This window comes from Epinephelus moara, chromosome 1 (genome assembly GCF_006386435.1).
Source record: "Epinephelus moara isolate mb chromosome 1, YSFRI_EMoa_1.0, whole genome shotgun sequence".
NCBI lineage: Eukaryota > Metazoa > Chordata > Actinopteri > Perciformes > Serranidae > Epinephelus > Epinephelus moara.
Window position 1 is genome coordinate 49,208,500 of NC_065506.1, and position 19,599 is coordinate 49,228,098.

General features: G+C 41.9%; 1 protein-coding gene and 1 long non-coding RNA gene across 5 annotated transcripts in view; one reads left to right on the forward strand and one right to left on the reverse strand.

The window, feature by feature from the left end:
• Positions 1 to 19,599, forward strand: part of LOC126383691 (multiple epidermal growth factor-like domains protein 11) — a 214,304-nt gene that overhangs the window by 129,269 nt on the left and 65,436 nt on the right. For all 3 annotated transcript variants that reach the window (XM_050035486.1, XM_050034701.1, XM_050036278.1), the window contains exons 7-9: positions 14,013 to 14,259; positions 15,974 to 16,094; positions 18,211 to 18,347. In XM_050035486.1, the coding sequence (XP_049891443.1) occupies positions 14,013 to 14,259; positions 15,974 to 16,094; positions 18,211 to 18,347 (505 nt within the window). The remainder of the gene's footprint in view (positions 1 to 14,012; positions 14,260 to 15,973; positions 16,095 to 18,210; positions 18,348 to 19,599) is intronic.
• LOC126389385 (uncharacterized) overlaps positions 8,936 to 19,599 on the reverse strand; it is a 15,301-nt gene continuing 4,637 nt past the window's right edge. The window contains exons 2-3 of one of the 2 annotated variants that reach the window (XR_007569858.1): positions 18,177 to 18,332; positions 8,936 to 9,144 (exon numbers count right to left, since the gene is read on the reverse strand). This is a non-coding gene — a long non-coding RNA (uncharacterized LOC126389385). Of the gene's footprint in view, positions 9,145 to 17,351; positions 17,488 to 18,176; positions 18,333 to 19,599 lie in introns of those variants that run through there. The other variant, XR_007569856.1, reaches the window with a different exon arrangement.

Consider the following 19,599-nt stretch of genomic DNA (forward strand, 5'->3'; position numbering starts at 1 on the left):
CCCTGTAAGATAAAGTCGTGCCTCCACGCCCCCCTCTGTTCTCTCCCCTTATTTGTCCGCTGGTGAGCACTAATAAACCCAGAGTAAACCTCTGTGTAGCTCAGAGTCCGGCCCCACAAACACACAGCGTGATCAGCGGGGCGGAACCAAGACAAATGAGTGCGGCTGCTGCTCCATAGATCAACAGATGGCCCAGTGGCAGTCGGAGTGCTGCTGCGTTTTCGGCCACTCAGCACTATCCCTCTGCCTCGCTTATTGGCAGGGTATTCCCCCCTCGCTCCGGCCCCATCAGGCCGCTCGTCCATCACCCTCTCACCGGGGCACACACTTCCTCTTTACGGGAAAACTATCTCCTCATCATCCTGTGACGGCAGGCTGTGATTTAAGCCTCAGTTTGTAAGATGAGAAGTTGAGTGTTTGTACAGAGTCTTTAATAGAAAATAAAAGTCAGTTTATTAAGGAGCTCATGTCTGTGTGCTTCACATTCACTTTGATTCCTCCACATCAACAAATAAACACCCAAACTTTTTGTGTGTGAAATGCCCTCTAGTGGGCCTTTAGAAGTCAACAATCAATGTTCTCTGAGTATTGTGTTTTTACTTGTCCACCTCTCTAATTCTGATTCAATCAGCCGAAACATAAAGCAGTCGAGAGCCACACAAAAGCTGCTAATTCAATTTATTCTGCTCTTGTGAACGGACACTTGTGAATGCAGAGCTTTGTTTTTCTCTCACAGTTAATCACTTTAACCTTGTGGCCCGCCCCGTGACGCTATTGACAGGTTTGATTAATGTAAAACACTCATCATGCAGATGTCAGTGGTTGTTTAGGGCAGATGTTTTCAATATTCATTAAATGCTGGAGAGGTTTTGTGTTCCTGGTTAGAAGCAGCAGATTAGTTCTCAGCTCTGTGTGAGAAGTTTAAAAAGTTTTTCTGCAGGTGGAGAGAGTTTAATAAAGAGCTGTGTGTCCATACTGATCCTGCTGCAGGCTGTTAGCTTAGCATCAGAGGGTTGTGATTGTACTGGCTGTACTGATGTGCATCTATGTGTGTTTGGAGCTGTCTGAGTGTGAAGCAGGAGGCTCAGTGGTCCTGGTGCATTTGGTGCCGCAGGTGAGCCCCCACCCCTCCGCTGCAGCTCAGCAGTCAAAGCACGGCATGTTTATCACCAAAATGAACCCAGCTAACAATAGAAAAAATGTTCCAGTTTGCTTTCAATAACATGTTGTACATGTCTTATAATAATCGCATAATACAATAATCAGCACAAAGGAATTACAAATCACCTTGTTCAGAAGAATAAAAATATATGACGTTGTAAAATAACAAAGTGAACAAAATAACCTCTAACTGAACTCAGGATGCACTGATTATGAAGTTCTGGGCCGACACTGATACCGATGTCTTTATATGAGTGTTTTTGGTGGGCGGGGCTTAGCTGGAGGCAAAACAGTTCTCCACAGACATTATAATAAGTAAACACTGACCAACGGGACCAGACTGGCCGACCCGTATGCTCTCACTCAGTGGATGGATGATGTCACAGGAAGCCAATCTTACAAAGGAGGACCACACTTGTTTGTTTTGCTATGGAAGCTAACGTTAGCTAATGTGCTAAAAAGTTAGCGTTCCAGAGAAATCCAATATTCCTCTTAATCCCTCCCCAGTTTCTGATGAGGTGGACATGATAACCCTTAATACACATAACCTTATTCATCCCTACAACAGGAAATACTTTTTCCCTAACCTGATATGAAGTGTGCGCTGCACATGTGAGCATTTTTGATGATGGCCTCCGTCCAGTCCTTTGGTCTTATCACATTTAACCATAGTTGTCTTTGTTTTTGTTGACGGGCAGTGGCGGCTGGTTTTGAGCCATGACTCCTTCTATTCTGGCTCCCAATAACACAACAAGACAAACACATTTTAACACTCCTATGGAGCCTACAGCCCTGTGGTGGTGGTGGTGGTGGTGGCGGTGGTAGTGTTTTGCCTCCAGCTGATCAAATGATGTCATTGTGGCGTCGGCCCTAAAAGGGTCCACACTGACTCTGAGGACGCTGCTGAGAACCAGACTGAGTAGAATTTGCTGGATAAACAAAAGATTTCTGCACACTCAAATGATCACAGCCCCAGAAATGCATATTGACATATTTTTGTTCAGGCCACATAGCACAATTCTGAAAACAACTCAACCAACTGACTTCCACCTGATAATGACTAATGAATGATTATTATATTTGCATAACTTTTGCCCGTGTCATGAGAAAGCGGTACAGTGAGACCCTTAAGGTTTTCTTTTCTTACGAATGGCTGGAGAGACAAGAGAGAGCAGCATTTAAAGTAGGTGCAGCAGACGATTTAATGACGACATCAATCAGCCATGCACAGCGTGTGTGCAGACATTACCTAAAGCACTGCTCAGGCCTTTACAATACAATATAGCACAACACAGAACAGTGGTAAAACAGGGCCGGGAACAGTAACAGAGGGTTTTATATTGGAGACTAATCACATCATGCTCTTCAGATTTAAATTTTGTTGGAAAAATGAGTTTCTCTTCAGGATCAGGCTCCTCTAATGTGGTTAGCACTGAATGTATTATGACCTTATTATGCTGAATGTGTAAAGACCTGCCAGTGTGACAGTGTTACAGCTCATGATCTCTTGAATATGTTAAAGTGCACCTGCTACACACACACACACACACACATTATGGATTCATATTGAGAATCATAAGGGGGATATCACTATCAGAGGTGTGAGTGCACTTTAAGGTTTCAGATACAAGTGATGAACTCCTGTGTGGCTGCTGCTTTGCATCCGAAAACACATTTGCACTGTAAGGAAAAACTGTTCTCACTCCGGAGCCTGAGCCGTGTCTCATACCCCTGAAATAAACACCTAAAATAAGTTGTCCGTGGCTCTGAAAGAAGGTAAATAAGAGGAGAGATGGGATTACAGAGCTGCTGTACACCTACGTATATTTACTGTCATGTTACTGCAGTGTGTAAAAGTCATGTCTGACTTCCTGTACTTTGACTCACAGGATGTAGACTGTGCATATAAAGGTCGGGACACAGTCACGTCTCCTGTGTCTCGTCTGAAAAGTTGCACTTGAATGCACCGCAAGGACTACAGCTGATGGCCAACCAGCATGTATGTTCTGGGCCTGTGTGAGAGGAAATAACTCTCCACACCAGCAGGTGGCGGTAGTCTGTTAGCATCATTCAAATAGAGAAACAGGAAGACAGACAGGAGAGATTCAAGACGCTGGTTAGCCAGTTAGCACATTGACAACACAAGCAGATGCTGGATATTTACAGTGCGGTAGCAAACAATAACACAAACAACTGACCAAATCCAATTTTGATTGGTGCAAAGAAACACAAACAAGCCAGAGTGTTTTTTCCCTTAGTGCAGAGTTTGGCTGGGTTCAGACGAACCTTTCTCAAAGCAAAGTGTGGAGATTAGGAGACTAGATTTCCTGTGTCACCTGATTTCGTCAGGAAACCTGTTCAGATCAGCTCAGCACACGTTAACCTGTGTCACCTGTACGGTTGACGGGAAAAGCAGCAGCTGTTTAGATGAAGAGCTTCAAGTCAGTCACACTTATCGTCCTTGACATCTTAACGTATTTCTTGAAGAACATTATGGCCAATCTCTGAACCCACCGACAAAAAGTCTGACGGCAATTTAGCCTCCAGGGGCTACAGCCAGTGGAAATCTGGATACAGATAACTGGACCAAGACTTCTTCCTCTGTGCGCTGGTCATTGTTGAGACAAGACTAGAGTTGGAGTTGAGGGACGACTAATCTCTATAAGCAGATATCTGCATATTAAAAAGCTAACGTAAGGCTAGAGAGCCAACAGACAGTATGTGATAGTTTCTGAGATTGCAGTTCGATCAATGCATCCTCCCTTCTCGTATAGACTGTTTACCTGCAGGCAACCAAAGCCCACTCGTGACGACGTGATTGATCAATACTGTTGAGACTACAAACCAATTCCAGAATCTTCCCGTCACCTCCAGATTCTGCATTCATGTGCGGACATCAGTTTATAGAGAAGACATCATGTGTAACCTTAGAATCAGACAGAAATTAGGCCTGTCTGACTTTTTCCGTCCTTCGTCTGTCTCCCGCCATGTGTGCAAGCCATAAAGTCATTTGACATTCACATATATTTTTCCAAAAATATGGCTAAATGTCAAAGTCAGCCACACCACACGTCCAAATCTGAAAATCACCTGTGGCTCAACTGGTTTCAAGTAAACTGAAATCAAAGTTCTTTATGGCTTCATAAACCAAATGAGTTAATCAACACTAACTTTGATGCCTCCTCCTGTTGGTAATTACCATATTTACACAAGACTTTTTTATTTTATTTTATTTACTTGATTTTAGCTTTAGAGAGTTCACATAGTGCTTCACTGCCTGTTCACTGTGGGAAGCCTTAAACATACTGAAACATTCACATTTGGAAATCAGCATCCTGTAGAATGAAGAAAAGATAAAATCTGAAACAGAACTGATTGATTCTCACTGTCTAACACAGAGTCAGAGTGAATCAACACCCAGAGCAAATTGGGATGATTTTATAACTAACCAAGACATTGATTTAAAATTGTGTAAGTCAAACTAAAGTAGTTCAAACAAAAAACTACAACTAATACTTGCACTATGTGAGCAAAAAAGGAATGACTTGAATTAGTGCTAGGTGATATGGCTTTAAAATAATGCTGCAGTATTTGTAGGCTAGAGTGGAATACACAATATATATTAAGATATTTTAAAATCTCTTTTTAATTACTGTAGATTACTAAAATATTAAACTACAACTACAGTTAATAAAAACAAATACAATAAAGTTACATTAAGTATAGTTACAGTAAAGTAAAATAAAGTATATTTATAATTAAATAAATTAAAGCGAAACCAATGTTGCTTTTATTTTGAAGCACCCAGTTTGTCTCGGGTAGGAAGTGTTTATGTTTTTGCTGTGAACTTGAAGCTTCCGCTCAACAGTCAGACCTTAGCCGTTAGCATGAAGTTAAACTGTTACTCTGGCACCTTTAAACGTGAGGATGTTTTCATCTGTGAGCTGGAAACACACTAACAGCTCTCCAGTTCATATATGAATAATATCTGCAGGTCGCACTTGTGCTCCATGGTCTCAAAATGTGACTAAATAGCTGCAGTCTGGAGCCCTCCAGGTACAAAAACACATGTTTTCTCTGCTATTGTTACACTCATTAAGTCAAACTGTTGCCGTAAAGCCGTTAAACGTGAGGATTTATTCACTGTGAGCTAGAAAAACACAAACAACGATATCAACTATATGAATATCAATCGATCAATCAATTTTATTTATAAAGCCCAATATCACAAATCACAATTTGCCTCACAGGGCTTTACAGCATACAACATCCCTCTGTCCTTTGGCCCCTACAGCGGATAAGGAAAATAGTATTTGCAAGTCGTAGTGGTGCTCCATGGTCACAAAATGTGACTAAAGAATTGCTTGCTGGGATCCTGCAGGTACAAGGACACATGCTTTATCTGCTAATGCTATTGTTAAACTCATTGAAACGTTGCAGTGGTGCTCCATGGTCACAAAATGTGACTAAATAGTGGCGGTCTGGAGCCCTGCAGGTACAAGGACACATGCTTCCTCTACTCACACTATCATTGAAATCATTAAGTTAAACTGAACATGAAAAATGATGATTTATTCACTGTGAGCTAGAAACACTCTAACAACTCTCCAGTTTATATACTGTATGAATAATATTTGTGAGTCGTAGTGGTGCTCCATGGTCACAAAATGTGACTAAGTGGTCGCAGTCTGGAGCCCTGCAGATGAGAAACACACCTCGCCTGCTCACACACTATCACTTGGGAGAAATTGATCTGGCTGGGCGGAGTGTGTGGCGTCTGATGTTTAGAAGTCTTTATGTGTGTATCTGTGAGTGAGAGAGAAAGCGAGTCTCATGCTGGTGACTTGAATAAATGGCCAGTGACCATTTATACTCAGTGTTCGCCATATATATACCTTTTATACATCCCTCAGGGGACATGTCATGATACACTGAGTATATTCCATAAATCACTCCCCCCAACTTGAATCACTCACTCAGTGAGTTCCTGTAAGTTTGCTCCTAACTGACTGAGACACAAACGGATCATTTCAGGAAGTGATTCAGTTCAGTTTGTTTCCCCAAAAGATTCATTCTTCAGTAACGATGGTTTGTGAGCAACACAACACAACTGTCAGATTGTTGGTTTTTGGAAAAGTTATAAAAATTTATGAGATTAGGAAACACTTCTTCTGGAGAGCAGATAGAAACAACATATTTTGTCGCTGAATGTGGAGGACCTGTTGGCTAATTACATGTTGCTTTCTTGCTGAGAGTCAGATGAGAGGATCGATACCACTCATGTTCGTCTTCAGGTTGCCAGTTAATGAGCTGAGACGCTGCACAGAGGTGCTGGACACATTAAACTTGTGCGTTTCCTGTTTAGACTCATTACAGAGTCCTGTGGTTTGTGCAACAAGGATCTTTTTAGCTTCTCCTGAAATTTAAAGTCTGTTTTGTCTTCAGGCGATTATACGACTTGATTGCTTTCCTTTGTTTTTTTCTCGTTCTATTTAAAAGTTTTAATCACCTTTCTCTAATTGTCCCTCCTCCCTCCCTGTTGCTCCTGTTCAGGCTTCCTGTTCAGCCTCTCATGTTAAACACTGGTCTGTTAATGCAGATGGAGTCAGGTGTTATATTCAATAAAAGAAAGAGTAAAGGAACATCGTAACGATAGAACTTTGTATCCGTCTGCGTAGGAGGGTTGTCTGTCTGTGGATCTTCCAATTAGCTGCTGCATTAAAAAGGATGCTTGAAACATCAATATTTCATCATGTTCTGTATGTGTTAGCGTGAAGAGTAAAGGCAGTAATGGACTCTATATCTGGAAACTTCTAATTGCTGCTCAAACAGATGTTCTGCTCCGCTATAGGTGAGATAGATTGGAATTTATTGAGTTTCTGCTATGAACAGAAAAAAACAATTCTTCATCACAACACTGAGTGAATATCCACGTGTGAATCATTCACCCTGCCGTCATGTAACCTTGTGAGTATTTTTGATTTCTGCCTCGTCCAAACATTTTGCTTCAAACATGCAGTAAAACCAACATTAAATTGCTTTGAATTTAGGTTTCAAAAGGAATTATTACGGTACCAGAGTGAAGCCACTGAACCTGCCCAGCTGCTCTCGGTTTCTGAACCAGTTTTACTGTTGTTATAAAGCTTTTACTCTGAAAATTAACTGAAGGCTGCAGATGCTTCTTTTTCCTCTGGTGGTATACAGCTGCAGTCTCCTGCTGTACGAGTGGCCAGATACAACAAACAGCAGGACTGTATTTTCACATCACAGTGCGAGTCGTTCAAAATGTTTCCCTCATCTTTTTTGCGTCTCTGTTGAAGATGAAGCTCTGACTCTCTGATCTGAAGGAGCTCACACTTTACTGTCAGCTGTCTGACGCTGCTGTAGCTGAGCTGGAAACATGTGGATCTGATGTCATGTTGGGCAGCACTTCATGAAAGACAAGGAATCTTGTGCAAGTGAACCCATTTTTTCGCGTTTTTCTGTGTATGTGTCAGTGCTTAGATGAGACGGTTGCCAGTTGCAGACTGCTGTTTGAGACCAGCTAATAACAAAACTGTTTGTTTTTTAGCACGAAGTTAGCGACATTTACAGCCCTGATTTTTCACCAAAACCAAATGTTTTTTAAAGATTTTTTTTTGGGGCATTTTGCCTTTATAGATAGGATAGTCAAGTGTGAAAGGGGGAGAGAGAGAGAGGGGGGGGATGACATGCAGCAAAGGGCCACAGGCTGGATTCGAACCCGGGCCGCTGCGGCAACAGCCTTGTACATGGGGCGCCTGCTCTGCCACTAAGCCACCACGAGACATCGGCGGCATTTCCAGCCGTGATTGTGCCACCTGGCAGGGGCGTGCACGCACATCTGCATTTGTAGAACAGCCAATAGGAACGCCCTCTCTCTGATATGACCTGTGATTGGACGAAGTCGAAGGCTAGATTTTCAAAAGCATAAAAACTGAGCCAAGTGGAGGTGAAGAAGTCCAGTTTTCTCTCAGACCACATGAATTACAATATGCTCAAAGTTTATCATTGGGATTTTTACCCAATAAGCCAAAATGTTTATTTATTTATTTATTTTATTTATATTTATGTTTTTAAACCTCCACATCAGTGATAGCCAGGTGAGCTACATCTGTCCATCCCATCCATGTGAACACAATATCTCAAGAGCACCTCAAGGGAATTTCTTCAAATTTGGCACAAATGTCCACTTGGACTCAACAATAAGTTTTTGGTAGTCAGAGGTCAAATGTCAAGGTCACTGGGACCTTGTCCATTGCATTCTTGTGAACGCGACAGAATCACACTTTACACAGCTCCTATTTCACCTCTTACAGTCCTAAAGGTTTAAATCCAGTGAGATATTTAGTCCAAACACATTATTACATCCACAGATAGCCACCAGCCATCGTTACATCATTTCAACATTCATGCGTCTCCACGTATTATCCATAATTTCTCTGTTGTATATGTACACAATCGGACGAATGAGAGCTCAAAATGGAGGCGACCTCCTGACCTTTCCATTGACACCTCACTTGAGCCAATAGGAGCTTCCAGTGCTGTTGATATGGCCAACCAGGGCCTGAGCTTGAGGGACCACAATTGGCTGAGGCTTATGGGTCTTGTAGTCAGTGACACTCTGAAGCTCCACAGGAGTTTTTAACTGTCACCACAGACTGTTATTAATGTACAGAAATGATAAACAAATGAATCCTCTGTTGTCCTCAGGGGCAACAATGTAGGTTTTATTAACGTGTTTAATGCACAGTAAGCTCCTGAAGAGACATGTTTTCATTTATATTTTGTTGTCCCCGTGTCAGCGTGGGTTTCCTCCGGGTGCTCCAGCTTCCTCCCACAGTCCAAAGACATGCAGGTTAATTGCCTGCCTCTCACCCAATGTCAGCTGGGAGAGGCTCCACCCCCAAACGACCCCTAACAGGATAAGTCGTTTCAGAAGATGAATGAATGTTTGTCAACAAACTAAAAAAACAACAACAAAAAACAAAAGGTAAATACATTAGGTAATGAGCTGTGAGGACAGAGCCAGGCTAGCTGTCTTCCCCTGAATCTAGTTCTCATGCTAAGCTAAGCTAAGCTAAGCTAAGCTAAGCTAACTTATCCTCTCCTGGCATTACCTTTAATACAAACTCTTAATATATGAGAGTAGTGTAGCTTTCATCTAACGCTCGGTAAGAAAGCAAATAAGCACCTTAATAGCACTTTGAACCTTCGTTGGTGTGGAACAAGCTTAATAAATTAAACCACCTTAACTACTCCTTTAATCAAGAACTAATTTGCCGTTCACAACAACCTGCAGTCGACTGTTGGATTTAAAGAGTGTCACAGAAACAAAGAGGCAGGTTAACAGTGTCAGGTGTGTTTCTCTATTAGAAGTGAGAAAGGAAAGAGGCAAAGCAAAGAGCAGGCTCACATTTTATTATTGGCAAAGAGCGACTTCACCGTAGACAAACCTCGAAATATTCCTTAAAGAGTTAGCCCTTGCCAAAGTATATTATGCAGCTCTTAATTTAGTGCAGAAAGTTTTGCTTAGTGCCAGCGAGCTACTCTTGATCAAAGTCATTAGTCACTTGATTTGGACTCTTTGCTGCTGAATAATTGAGGCTGTGAGAGGATAAAGGATTTGACTATGCTGGCTCACTAGTTAAGAGAAATAAAGAGAAGTCCCCTCTTTGAGAGAGGCAGGAGAGAAATGGAGATAGGGCAGGAGGAAGGAGGAGACGCATAGAAAACAGAGAGTAAATTAGAGGAAGATTGAGAGGAAATGAGTGCAAGTCTGATTTATGCTTTGTCTGCTCAGAGCTCTGTCCACCACAGCACTGATGAAACATTTAACACTTTAATATCTGCAAGACTGCCACCCACATCTGGGGGGAAAAGTTCTCCAAGTCTGGACCATTTTTTCCGTCTCTCTCGGCTGTTTCCAGGGTTTTCCTTTTAACTTAAGGCCATTCGTTCAGAGTTCTTGGCACTCACTCTCTGGGTACTTTACTTCCTGTCTGGGGAGTGCAGTTCGCCCTGTGAGCATATATCAAATAGATAATAGTGCTTGGATTTATGTTATCTTGAGATGATGTAATATACAATAAAATGTCCCGTCTTTTGTACTTGTTTTCATCTAATGTCTTCAGCTTCTGATTTATACCAGATATTTATACCAGATTCATCCTCCTCCAGACCTGTGATGTATTTTCTGAATACAAATCCTGAGAATCTGTTGAATTCACTTATCAGCGTCAGTAAAGGGAAAGAGGCGGGTTCAAAAAACAGTTTTTTAAAATCCAAAACATCAACACGTTCTCACTCTCCCAACTCATCAAATACAGCAGCTCAGTCTGAGGCCCTACGCTCCAAACTATAATGCTCTATGCACCCCTCCGGTCAGTTTTAGATATGTAAGTTTCTGCGTGTTACATGGATACGATGTCTCTTAAAAACAAACGTCCATGTTCAGAAAAAACAATGATTTCTGCACCAAGACAACGACTCTCCTGGAAGGGATTCATACCGTAGCAGTCGTTTGTTCAAATAAAAAATGACAGAACCTTGTTGCGTAAAGAATTTAAAAAAGAAGCTCAGAGTTATTTTACAGAAGTGTCATTTATCTCCTCTGAGTTACATTCCTCAGATTCTTTCAGAACATTTTACAGCATCAGGACATGTCAAACTCAAACTGGAGGTGAGAATATGAAGACGTAAAGTGGCACAAAAAGATTCTGCACTTTGTTGAGTTACAGTCTCGGTTCTTTTTAACTTCATGGTGAAATGTGGTGAAAATACATCACTTGCCTCATTCAGCCGTCACTGAGGTTGGAAATACGATAAAGCACATTTGAAGAAGTCAGCAGAGCGGATCAATCTGAGAAACTGGAAATGTTTTTATTATTATTATTATTATCATTATTATCAAAATCCTTCATAGAAATATTTGATCCTTTTAAATAAAATGTATGAAAGAAATGGAGCCACATCTCTAGTCAACGACTCTCTGTGCTTCTGATCTGTAACGTTGACAGGAAGTGACCACCGTGAGACGGCGTATCATCTCTAGTCAACAACTCTCTGTGCAGAGAGTAGGGTAGAGAGCAGAGCACAATAATATAAATAACCAGCGGCAATTCATCAGTCAATGAGAATGTGTGTGGGCGGGGCTTAAGCACATAGAGCCAGCAGCAGCAGCGACCCACCGTCAATTCTGGGTTGAACTTTTCACAGAAGGTTCTAGGTATAACCCTGTATGTTGGGTTTCTAGGTAGAACCCTTTGACAGAGTTACAGGTTTCATTGAAAGTTCTAGCAGGAGCCAAAAAGGTTTCTCTTATGGGGACAAGCCGAAGAACCCTAAATAGTTCCAGTCATCACCTTTAGTTTCTGGGAGAGCAGTAACAGATCAAAAAGGTAAAAAGTTTGTTCCAACAGATCAGTGAGAGGATCCGTGCTGCAGCTGCACCAGGCCTGACGATGACTCTCCTCTAAAGCATCAGATTAGCTCAAACGTAAAAACTCCCTCTTAAACTCTATTTCTGTGCTTTGGTGTATCTGAGTTTAAACTTATAAAGTCACATATAAATAGTTGTAGCCCCGGCGTGCCTGCATTAAGGTATCTCTTGGTATGAAGAGATCTGCGCCCAGCTGGGTGGGTAAACATCGACGTTTGCTGATAGAGTTTACTGATGCCCCGTTTGTTGCTTTATGTGAACTTCAGATCACAGTTGTTGAGCCTGTCGCCTCTCACTGACATTTAGAGACAACAGTGTGCAGATTTACACATCTGCTCCCCTCAGAGACGAGTCCGAGGTGCCGCAGTGTCACTGTTGTAAAACTCATTTCTGCCAGTGTTGATGGAGACTGGGACCAGTGCTTTGTTTTGTACTTCAGGACGTTTGTACCCTGAACTGTCTGTTGTCTCCTCTCATCTGTTTGTTTGCATCCACTGACATCTAGTTTCCTTCAATAGTCCCAGACTTTTCCTTTAAAGACCAAACAAAACTTTTGTCTTTCTTCTGCTTAAAGTGAAATTCTGAACTTAGAAAAAGTTAAAAGGGTGAAGTCTTTTTTTTCAGCACTCCAGAGGTCTCTTGAGTTGGTGTAAAGTAGATCCCTGATGACTGCAGTAACTGAAGTGCTCTGGACTGATTGTACAAACTATCATTAGTCATAACAATTATGTTACCGTAGGCAACATGTGTAATTCAAAATAGGATGTCGTTAGTTTTCTATTTGCATTTAATTTGAACCTTTGATAGGATGTTACCTATTTATCATCAGTCCAATAAATCAGCAGGACTAAAACTGTGATTCATTTTGTTTGCTGTCACTTTCTGTGTTTGCATTTGTTAACAAAGCTAAAGTCTCCTTATGACAGGACGTTAGAGTTTTCTTTGTGTTTCACTTTCAAATAATTTTTTTATTATTTGATATCAATTTAACAATTTCCAATCACCTCTGGAGATGTTACAGACAAATACAACACAACTTTTTTAAAACTTAAAATCACAAATGAAGGGACTTGTTTTAAAGGAGTGAACAACGTGTCAGATGAAGGTAAAAATCCTGGTTTCTGATTGGCTTTTCCTGCTCTGAATAGACGTGGACAGTCACGTGAAACTGTTCAGTGTATGGAAACTGGAATTTGCTTTAAGTCATTTCCAGGCCTGGATAAGTGTAGAAACAAGAAAAGAGAGTATAGAAAAATATGTGTGTGTTTCCAGACTATTGCCCCTGTTCTGCTCTCTAAAGTATAAAACCCAAGCTTTCTAAAAATACAGTGATCATACAAGCAGAGTGTTTTTCATGGCGTTTAGAGCAAGCAGCCGGCACAGACAAAATATTTACCACTGTGTGAGAGAGAAAGCAGGCCAGATGCAAACCACTGATATGTTATTATGTACATATATGTTGAAACTTTAAGTTTCAGGGTAGGTTTGGGCACAAAAACCACCTGGTTATGGTCAGAAAAGATCATGTCTGGATTGAAAATGCCCAGTTTAAGGGTCACAATGCCCGCTAGAAATGCAGCAGTGTCTCGGGTTAAAAAACAACCAGTTTGTGGTCTTAAGTTTTTGCTTAAAATACCTGCTTGTTGTGGCTCTGTTCTGGCTGGAAATGCAGCAAAGTCATGGTGAAAAACTACTGCTTGTCATGGCATTATCTCAGGTGGAAAAACAGCGATGGATCACTACAACACAACCTTGCTTGGTGCCTAGAAAGTAGCTGGAAACACTGTTTTTGTTGTTTGTTAGTCTTGAACAGTTTCAGCTTTAAACATATGGTTTTGGAGGCTAAAATTCCCGCTAGAAACACAGTGATGACTCGCTAAAAAACAACCAATGTTATTATTTGTTGGTCTTGAAAAGCTTCAGTTTACCTGCTTTGTGCTGCACTGTTCCAGCTGGAAACACAGCAAAGTATTGGTGAAGTGCTTCTCATGGCATTATCCCTGCTGGAACAACAGCCATGGGTCACAAAAAAACAGCCATGTTTGATGCGTAAAAAGTTCCTGAAAACAGTGATGACTCAGAAAAACACAACCAGTTTTGTTGTGTGTTGGCCTCGGACAGTGGTCTGCAGTCGAGGACATGTTTTTTAGCTGAGCTTTGTCAAGTATAATTCTTAAACGTTTGATAAAAATGTGTCGTGTTCTCTCTCTTCTCCTCGTTTGATCTCACCTCTCTGCTCTATGTCAAACTCTCATGTGGATGACCTCATGTCCAGATGTCCATGCCTCTTCTACACTCTCAGACCTCTCCACTCTGCAGATATGGATGATCACACGGTTTTAAATCACATGTTGACTCACACCCTCCTCTTCCTCCTCCTCTTCCTCTACAGGCTGTGAGAGTGACTTCTGGGGGCCCCACTGCAGTAACCGCTGTCAGTGCCGGAACGGGGCCAAATGTAACCCGATAACAGGAGCCTGCGTCTGCACTGACGGCTTCCAGGGCTGGCGCTGCGAGGAGCCCTGCGACCCCAACTACTACGGCAAGGACTGCCTGCTGGAGTGCCAGTGCCTCAACGGCGCCACCTGCCACCATCAGACCGGCGAGTGCCTCTGTGCGCCCGGATACACCGGCGCCTTGTGAGTTGCTCTTTGACTGTTGGATGTGATGGCTGTCTGTCACTCTGACTCATTCAGACGCAGTGATTTTAAAATAATGAAGCTGAACTTTGACATTAAACAAAAAGGAACATATGTAACTGGTTAATGTCATAATTCATCTGTGTGATACATTATTGAGGTGGAGCTGATCAGAATGTGCTGCTGATGGTTACCTTTGATTAAAGTTAAAATATTTATAACATAAATTCTGCATTAGTTTTATTACATGAACAAGATGGGTGATTTTTTTTAAATATAAGTAATATATGACAGAAATAAATTAAAGAGTCATTTCATTTTCTTTAAACATAAAGTTTGTAATGTGTTGGCCACAGTGACGTCTGATGACTAAAATCCTTCATCTGGTTAAAACACATAGTTCAGGATATACTACTGTGTGAAGGATTATTCTAAACACAATGAAACACACTCGAGGCCGATGCTGTTGTGTTACATGTCACATCCGTCACACCTTCTGCGTCCACAATGCCGGCATGCTGTCTAAAACCACACACAGGAGTGGAATGATACTGCAGGTGTTTGGTTCTGTGTAAAAATGCAAAGGTGCAATTTCTTGTAAAAGGGCTCAAAAAACACAGCGCAGAAAAATGTGAATATAGAAATATGAAACGCTGAGCGAGAGTGAATCTGGGATTTACTTTTACTTTCACTTTCAACTGACATCCTGCACAGTGTACCTTTAAAAACTAACAATATCTAAAAAGCGTATTGTGAAAATGTGGCTTTAAACTGGATTAAAAGTCAGAATACAAAATGCCACAAACAGGCGACGATGACCAAATGACACGGAGCGTGTCCTGGATTAAAATGACAGATTTCCCTGCGTTTGTTAGAAACATTTGGGATAATTTAAGACCACAACTCAAGTTTAGTTGTTTTTAGACGTTTTAATACAGAAAAATTACGTATACCATTTTTAAAATATGATTGTATGCAGAGTGTCACAGTGTGTTTGCTTCACGTCCCCGTCACTTTTATTGATCAGGTCTGATTCTTATTGAGCTTCCTGTGACTGCACAGCCTCCCTGTTCATGATGACAGAAGAGAGGAGGTGATAAAAATTATTGATAAACTAATTTGCGTCGCCTTGGGTTGTTACGTGTGCTCACAGCGCGATGAGCTGAGACAGCAGCAGCGACTGGCGCATATACAAACTGTTTCCGTGTGTTTCCTGAAACCTGCAGCCGTGATTCTGACTGACAGTAACTGAGCCGACTTAACAGAAACAGCTTCCTCTTCATCGGGAACAAGACTGAGGGTGTTTTCTGTGTGATGGTCGTGTAAAAAGAAACCGTGTGAATTGAATGGGAAATGATTAAAAGTTAAGTGGAGACATTTGTAGCCTGAGAACACAGTTGGCACACGGAGCAATGGAGAAAAACTGTGATGTTAAACAGCAAAATAAGCGTGTTTACACCAACACTGGTGTTTGTTGTGCTGATGCTGAGCTCTCCTAATGAGAGGATATTACAGAGACACTTTAGGAAATGGAGAAATGTGTTGTTTTTATGTTTTGCATGTTGGCTTTAGACACAGTCTGACATCATCCTTAACCTCTGATTAGTGTTTTGACAGTTCAGCCTTTAACCTTCTGCTCACTGTCAGTGCTGAGATGCTTCACTCTGACACGTCACACCTCAACATGTCTCCTTCCTCTGTCTCCTCCCTCCAGCTGTGAGGAGCCCTGTCCTCCAGGGAAACATGGCTCCCTGTGTGAACAGCGCTGTCCCTGTCAGAACGGAGGAACGTGTCATCACGTCACCGGAGAGTGCTCCTGTCCTGCCGGCTGGGTGGTACGACGACCTGCACAACATCCACAGCAAAACCAGCTGATGTGCACGTTTATCTGAGTTCAGCTAACGGAGAGTTTTTAAACCCAAAGCTGAGATCAGCACGTTTGTGTTCGGAGCTGAGGCTGAATATTTCTACAACCGTTTTATATTGTAGTGTTTCCTCCTCAAAGTTTAGCTCACACCAGGCTGGAGAAGACTCATTAATCAAGGGACACTAATATGTGATATAACACTACTTATATTGTTAATCAGATTGTTTTACACATTCTTGGAAAGTAAGAGGGTGCTTAAAGGGGAACTAATGTTTTTTTCAACCTGGGCCCTATTTTCCGATCTCCTTTTGTCTAAATGAGTGATAGGATGTTCAATATGTGACATGTCTCCAGTATGAAGCTAGGGCTGACCTGCCTGCAGCCCGTGAGCGCGCACTATATTAAATAATAGGGCACTCAGACAGCGTCAAACAACGTCAAAATACGTCCACTAAAAGTGCATTTTTTTCACACAGATAGGCTCGGATTGTTAGTATAATTATCTGACAACATAACGGAAAGGAGAAATGAACGTGTGTGTTTACCTTTAGCTGGATTCAGACATGTTCCTCTGCCTGTTGCTGCTCCCTCTCTCTCCTCATCCCTCTTCAGTTTCAATGAGCTCTGCGTCCGTGTACTCCGTGTACTCCGTGTACTCCGTGTTCAAATAAATACGGGCGCTCATCAAATTCAAATGGCTCATCCAGATCCAGTTGGTCAAAATCAGGTAAAAATTCAGCCATGACTACTCCAAACAGAGTAACTCCTGGCGTTTGTAAGGTCACTCTAGCGGTAACTTCCTGCAACAACTCAAATCTCGCGAGACGTGAGGTTTCAGAGCCAGACTTTCACTCTCTGAGTGTTTTGACTTGCCACAACAAACATGTCCGAATTTTTGACGTTGTTTGACGCTGTCTGAGTGCCCTATTATTTAATATAGCGCGCGCTCATGGGCTGCAGGCAGGTCAGCCCTAGCTTCATACTGGAGAAATGTCACATACTGAACATCCTATCACTCATTTAGACAAAAGTAGATCGGAAAATAGGGCCCAGGTTGAAAAAAACATTAGTTCCCCTTTGAAGAGTAGAGAAGAAGCGTACTGGTACCGATTTTTAAGAGTAACACCAAGTCTGTATTTTTCGTACACGTTTTTTTAAAAACTCATTATCCAATAAAAATTGTTACACACAGAAGCCCTGCACACTGAGTCCGATGCATTTTATTGTTCTATTCAGGGCAAAGATACGCAATACGAGACAAAATGAAAAGACACATTTGGTCCCTTGCTTCTCTCCACTGGAGGCTCCTCCCGTTCTGTCGCTAATCTCTGTCCGTGTCTCGAATTTGGCACAACAGCTACCTGTAGGGGCAGAGCGTCTGCATTGGTCCTCTTTTACATCCTTCTCCCCGTCATCATCATCCACCTGAACATTACTGTCTGACCCTCCGTTCCTCTCTCGTCCCTGCGCCACTTCTTCACCGCTTCTTTGTCAAACACTCTCTGAACTTTTGACAGATGCAAAAAAAACGCTGTTCCAAAAACTCTAACGATGGATGAATGTTTTGGAATCAGTGTGCAAACATGACACAACGTGAGGTCATATTGGGTTTTACCCCTGCGACAATTTCAGACAAGACGTGCAATGACCTTGAGGGTGATGTGCTGAACAGTAGAAGTCTGAAATTGGTCAGCCACAGCATGAAGTCATGGGAGAGGGTCGTAGAAGCTAGGTTAAAGGTGCTGTATGTAACTTTTAACTGATTTTAATGTAAAGACTGAGACCTTCCCCGACTGTCTCGGTCGCTTCTAACAGCCTGTGGACTGATCTCTATGTAAAGGGTAACATTTTTTCAGTACAATCCAAAGGATGTGACGCTGTGCACGCTCCCTTGTTTCTTTTCAGTTCCCCTACAGCGTGCAGCTTTTAGGAGGAGAGGTGATGATTAGTATCAGTGTGGTTTGATGTCAGGACAGAGCTCTGCAGATGATGATGATGATGTTTGCTCTCCTTTAAACACTTTGTGTTCCTGTCTGACGTGCATGCTAACCTGATGGTCATGTCTTCCTCTTCCTCTTCCTCAGGGTCCGGTCTGCGCCCAGCCGTGTCCGTTCGGATCATTCGGCATTAATTGCTCTCAGGAGTGCACGTGTCGTAACGAGGGCCTGTGTGACCACATCAGCGGTCAGTGCCAGTGCACGGCAGGCTACATCGGAGAGAGGTAGAGTGTGAATGTACGATAACATGAGACTTTAGCGGAGCCCTCGGGGAAATTAGCTTGTTGCAGCTGAAAATATTAATGGAATTCAGCAGGGAGAAAGATAAAAATGGGCACACAGTAAGATGTGTAATAAACAGTGGACACAGAGGGAAACTAACAGAGACAATAAGGGGATACAGTTGCTGTAAATGTAAACACATTATTTGGTTATATTAAAACTGAGGAGGATCAAATATTTATGAAGAAAGAGCAAAGTTTGGCAGCACTTGTGGAAGTTACCAGCAGGATTCCTGAATTAGTTATAGCTGATATTAAAATATAAAACAGTGTTAACATGTTGTGAACAAAGTGTTAAATCACTTTGTGTCAGACTGTGACGTTTGCAATAAATCAGCTGCTGCTGTTCCTCAATATACTGATGTACCTGCAGTCAGTGTGGTTTCTATATTATTCATACAGACAAATACGACATATTAAGATTCAGGATACTTGATTGATTGGAGGAAAATAAGACGTAACAGTTGCTGTTATACAATATGGACACAGAGAAGTTATAAGAAATAGAAACACAATAAGATGCATGCAAGAAAAAAATGCATTATGCTAGAATATATACTCACTGGTTACTTTATTAGGTACACCTGTTCAACTGCTCATTAACACAATAGCTAATCAGCCAATCATGAGGCAGCAGCTCATTAACATTTAGTCATGTAGACATGGTGAAGACGAGCTGCTGAAGTTCAAACGGAGCATCAGAATGATGAAGAAAGGTGATTGAAGTGACTTTGAACGTGGCATGGTTGTTGGTGCCAGACGGGCTGCTCTGAGTATTTACTGGGATTTTCAGCACAACCATCTCTAGGGTTATATAAATATATATATACACACATATATGGTGGTCACTGGGTATTCATAGGGGGATGTATGTTAATTGTTGACTAGCGGGAGCACGCTGTCATTTTACGATTGATTGGCGTTCATGGACATACACACATGTCTTACCTTAATCTTATCTTACTATATAATGACTGTGTGTGTGTGTTCCACGTTTTTCTCCTCACTGACTTGGTCAATCCATGTGAAATTTGGCACAGTGGTAGAGGGTCATGGGAGGATGCCAATGAAGCAATATTACATCAATTGGCCAAAGGGGGGCGCTATAGCAACCCATTGAAATGGCAAACTTTGAATGGGCATATCTCATGCCCCGTATGTGGTAGAGACATGAAACTTTGCACAGAGATGCCTC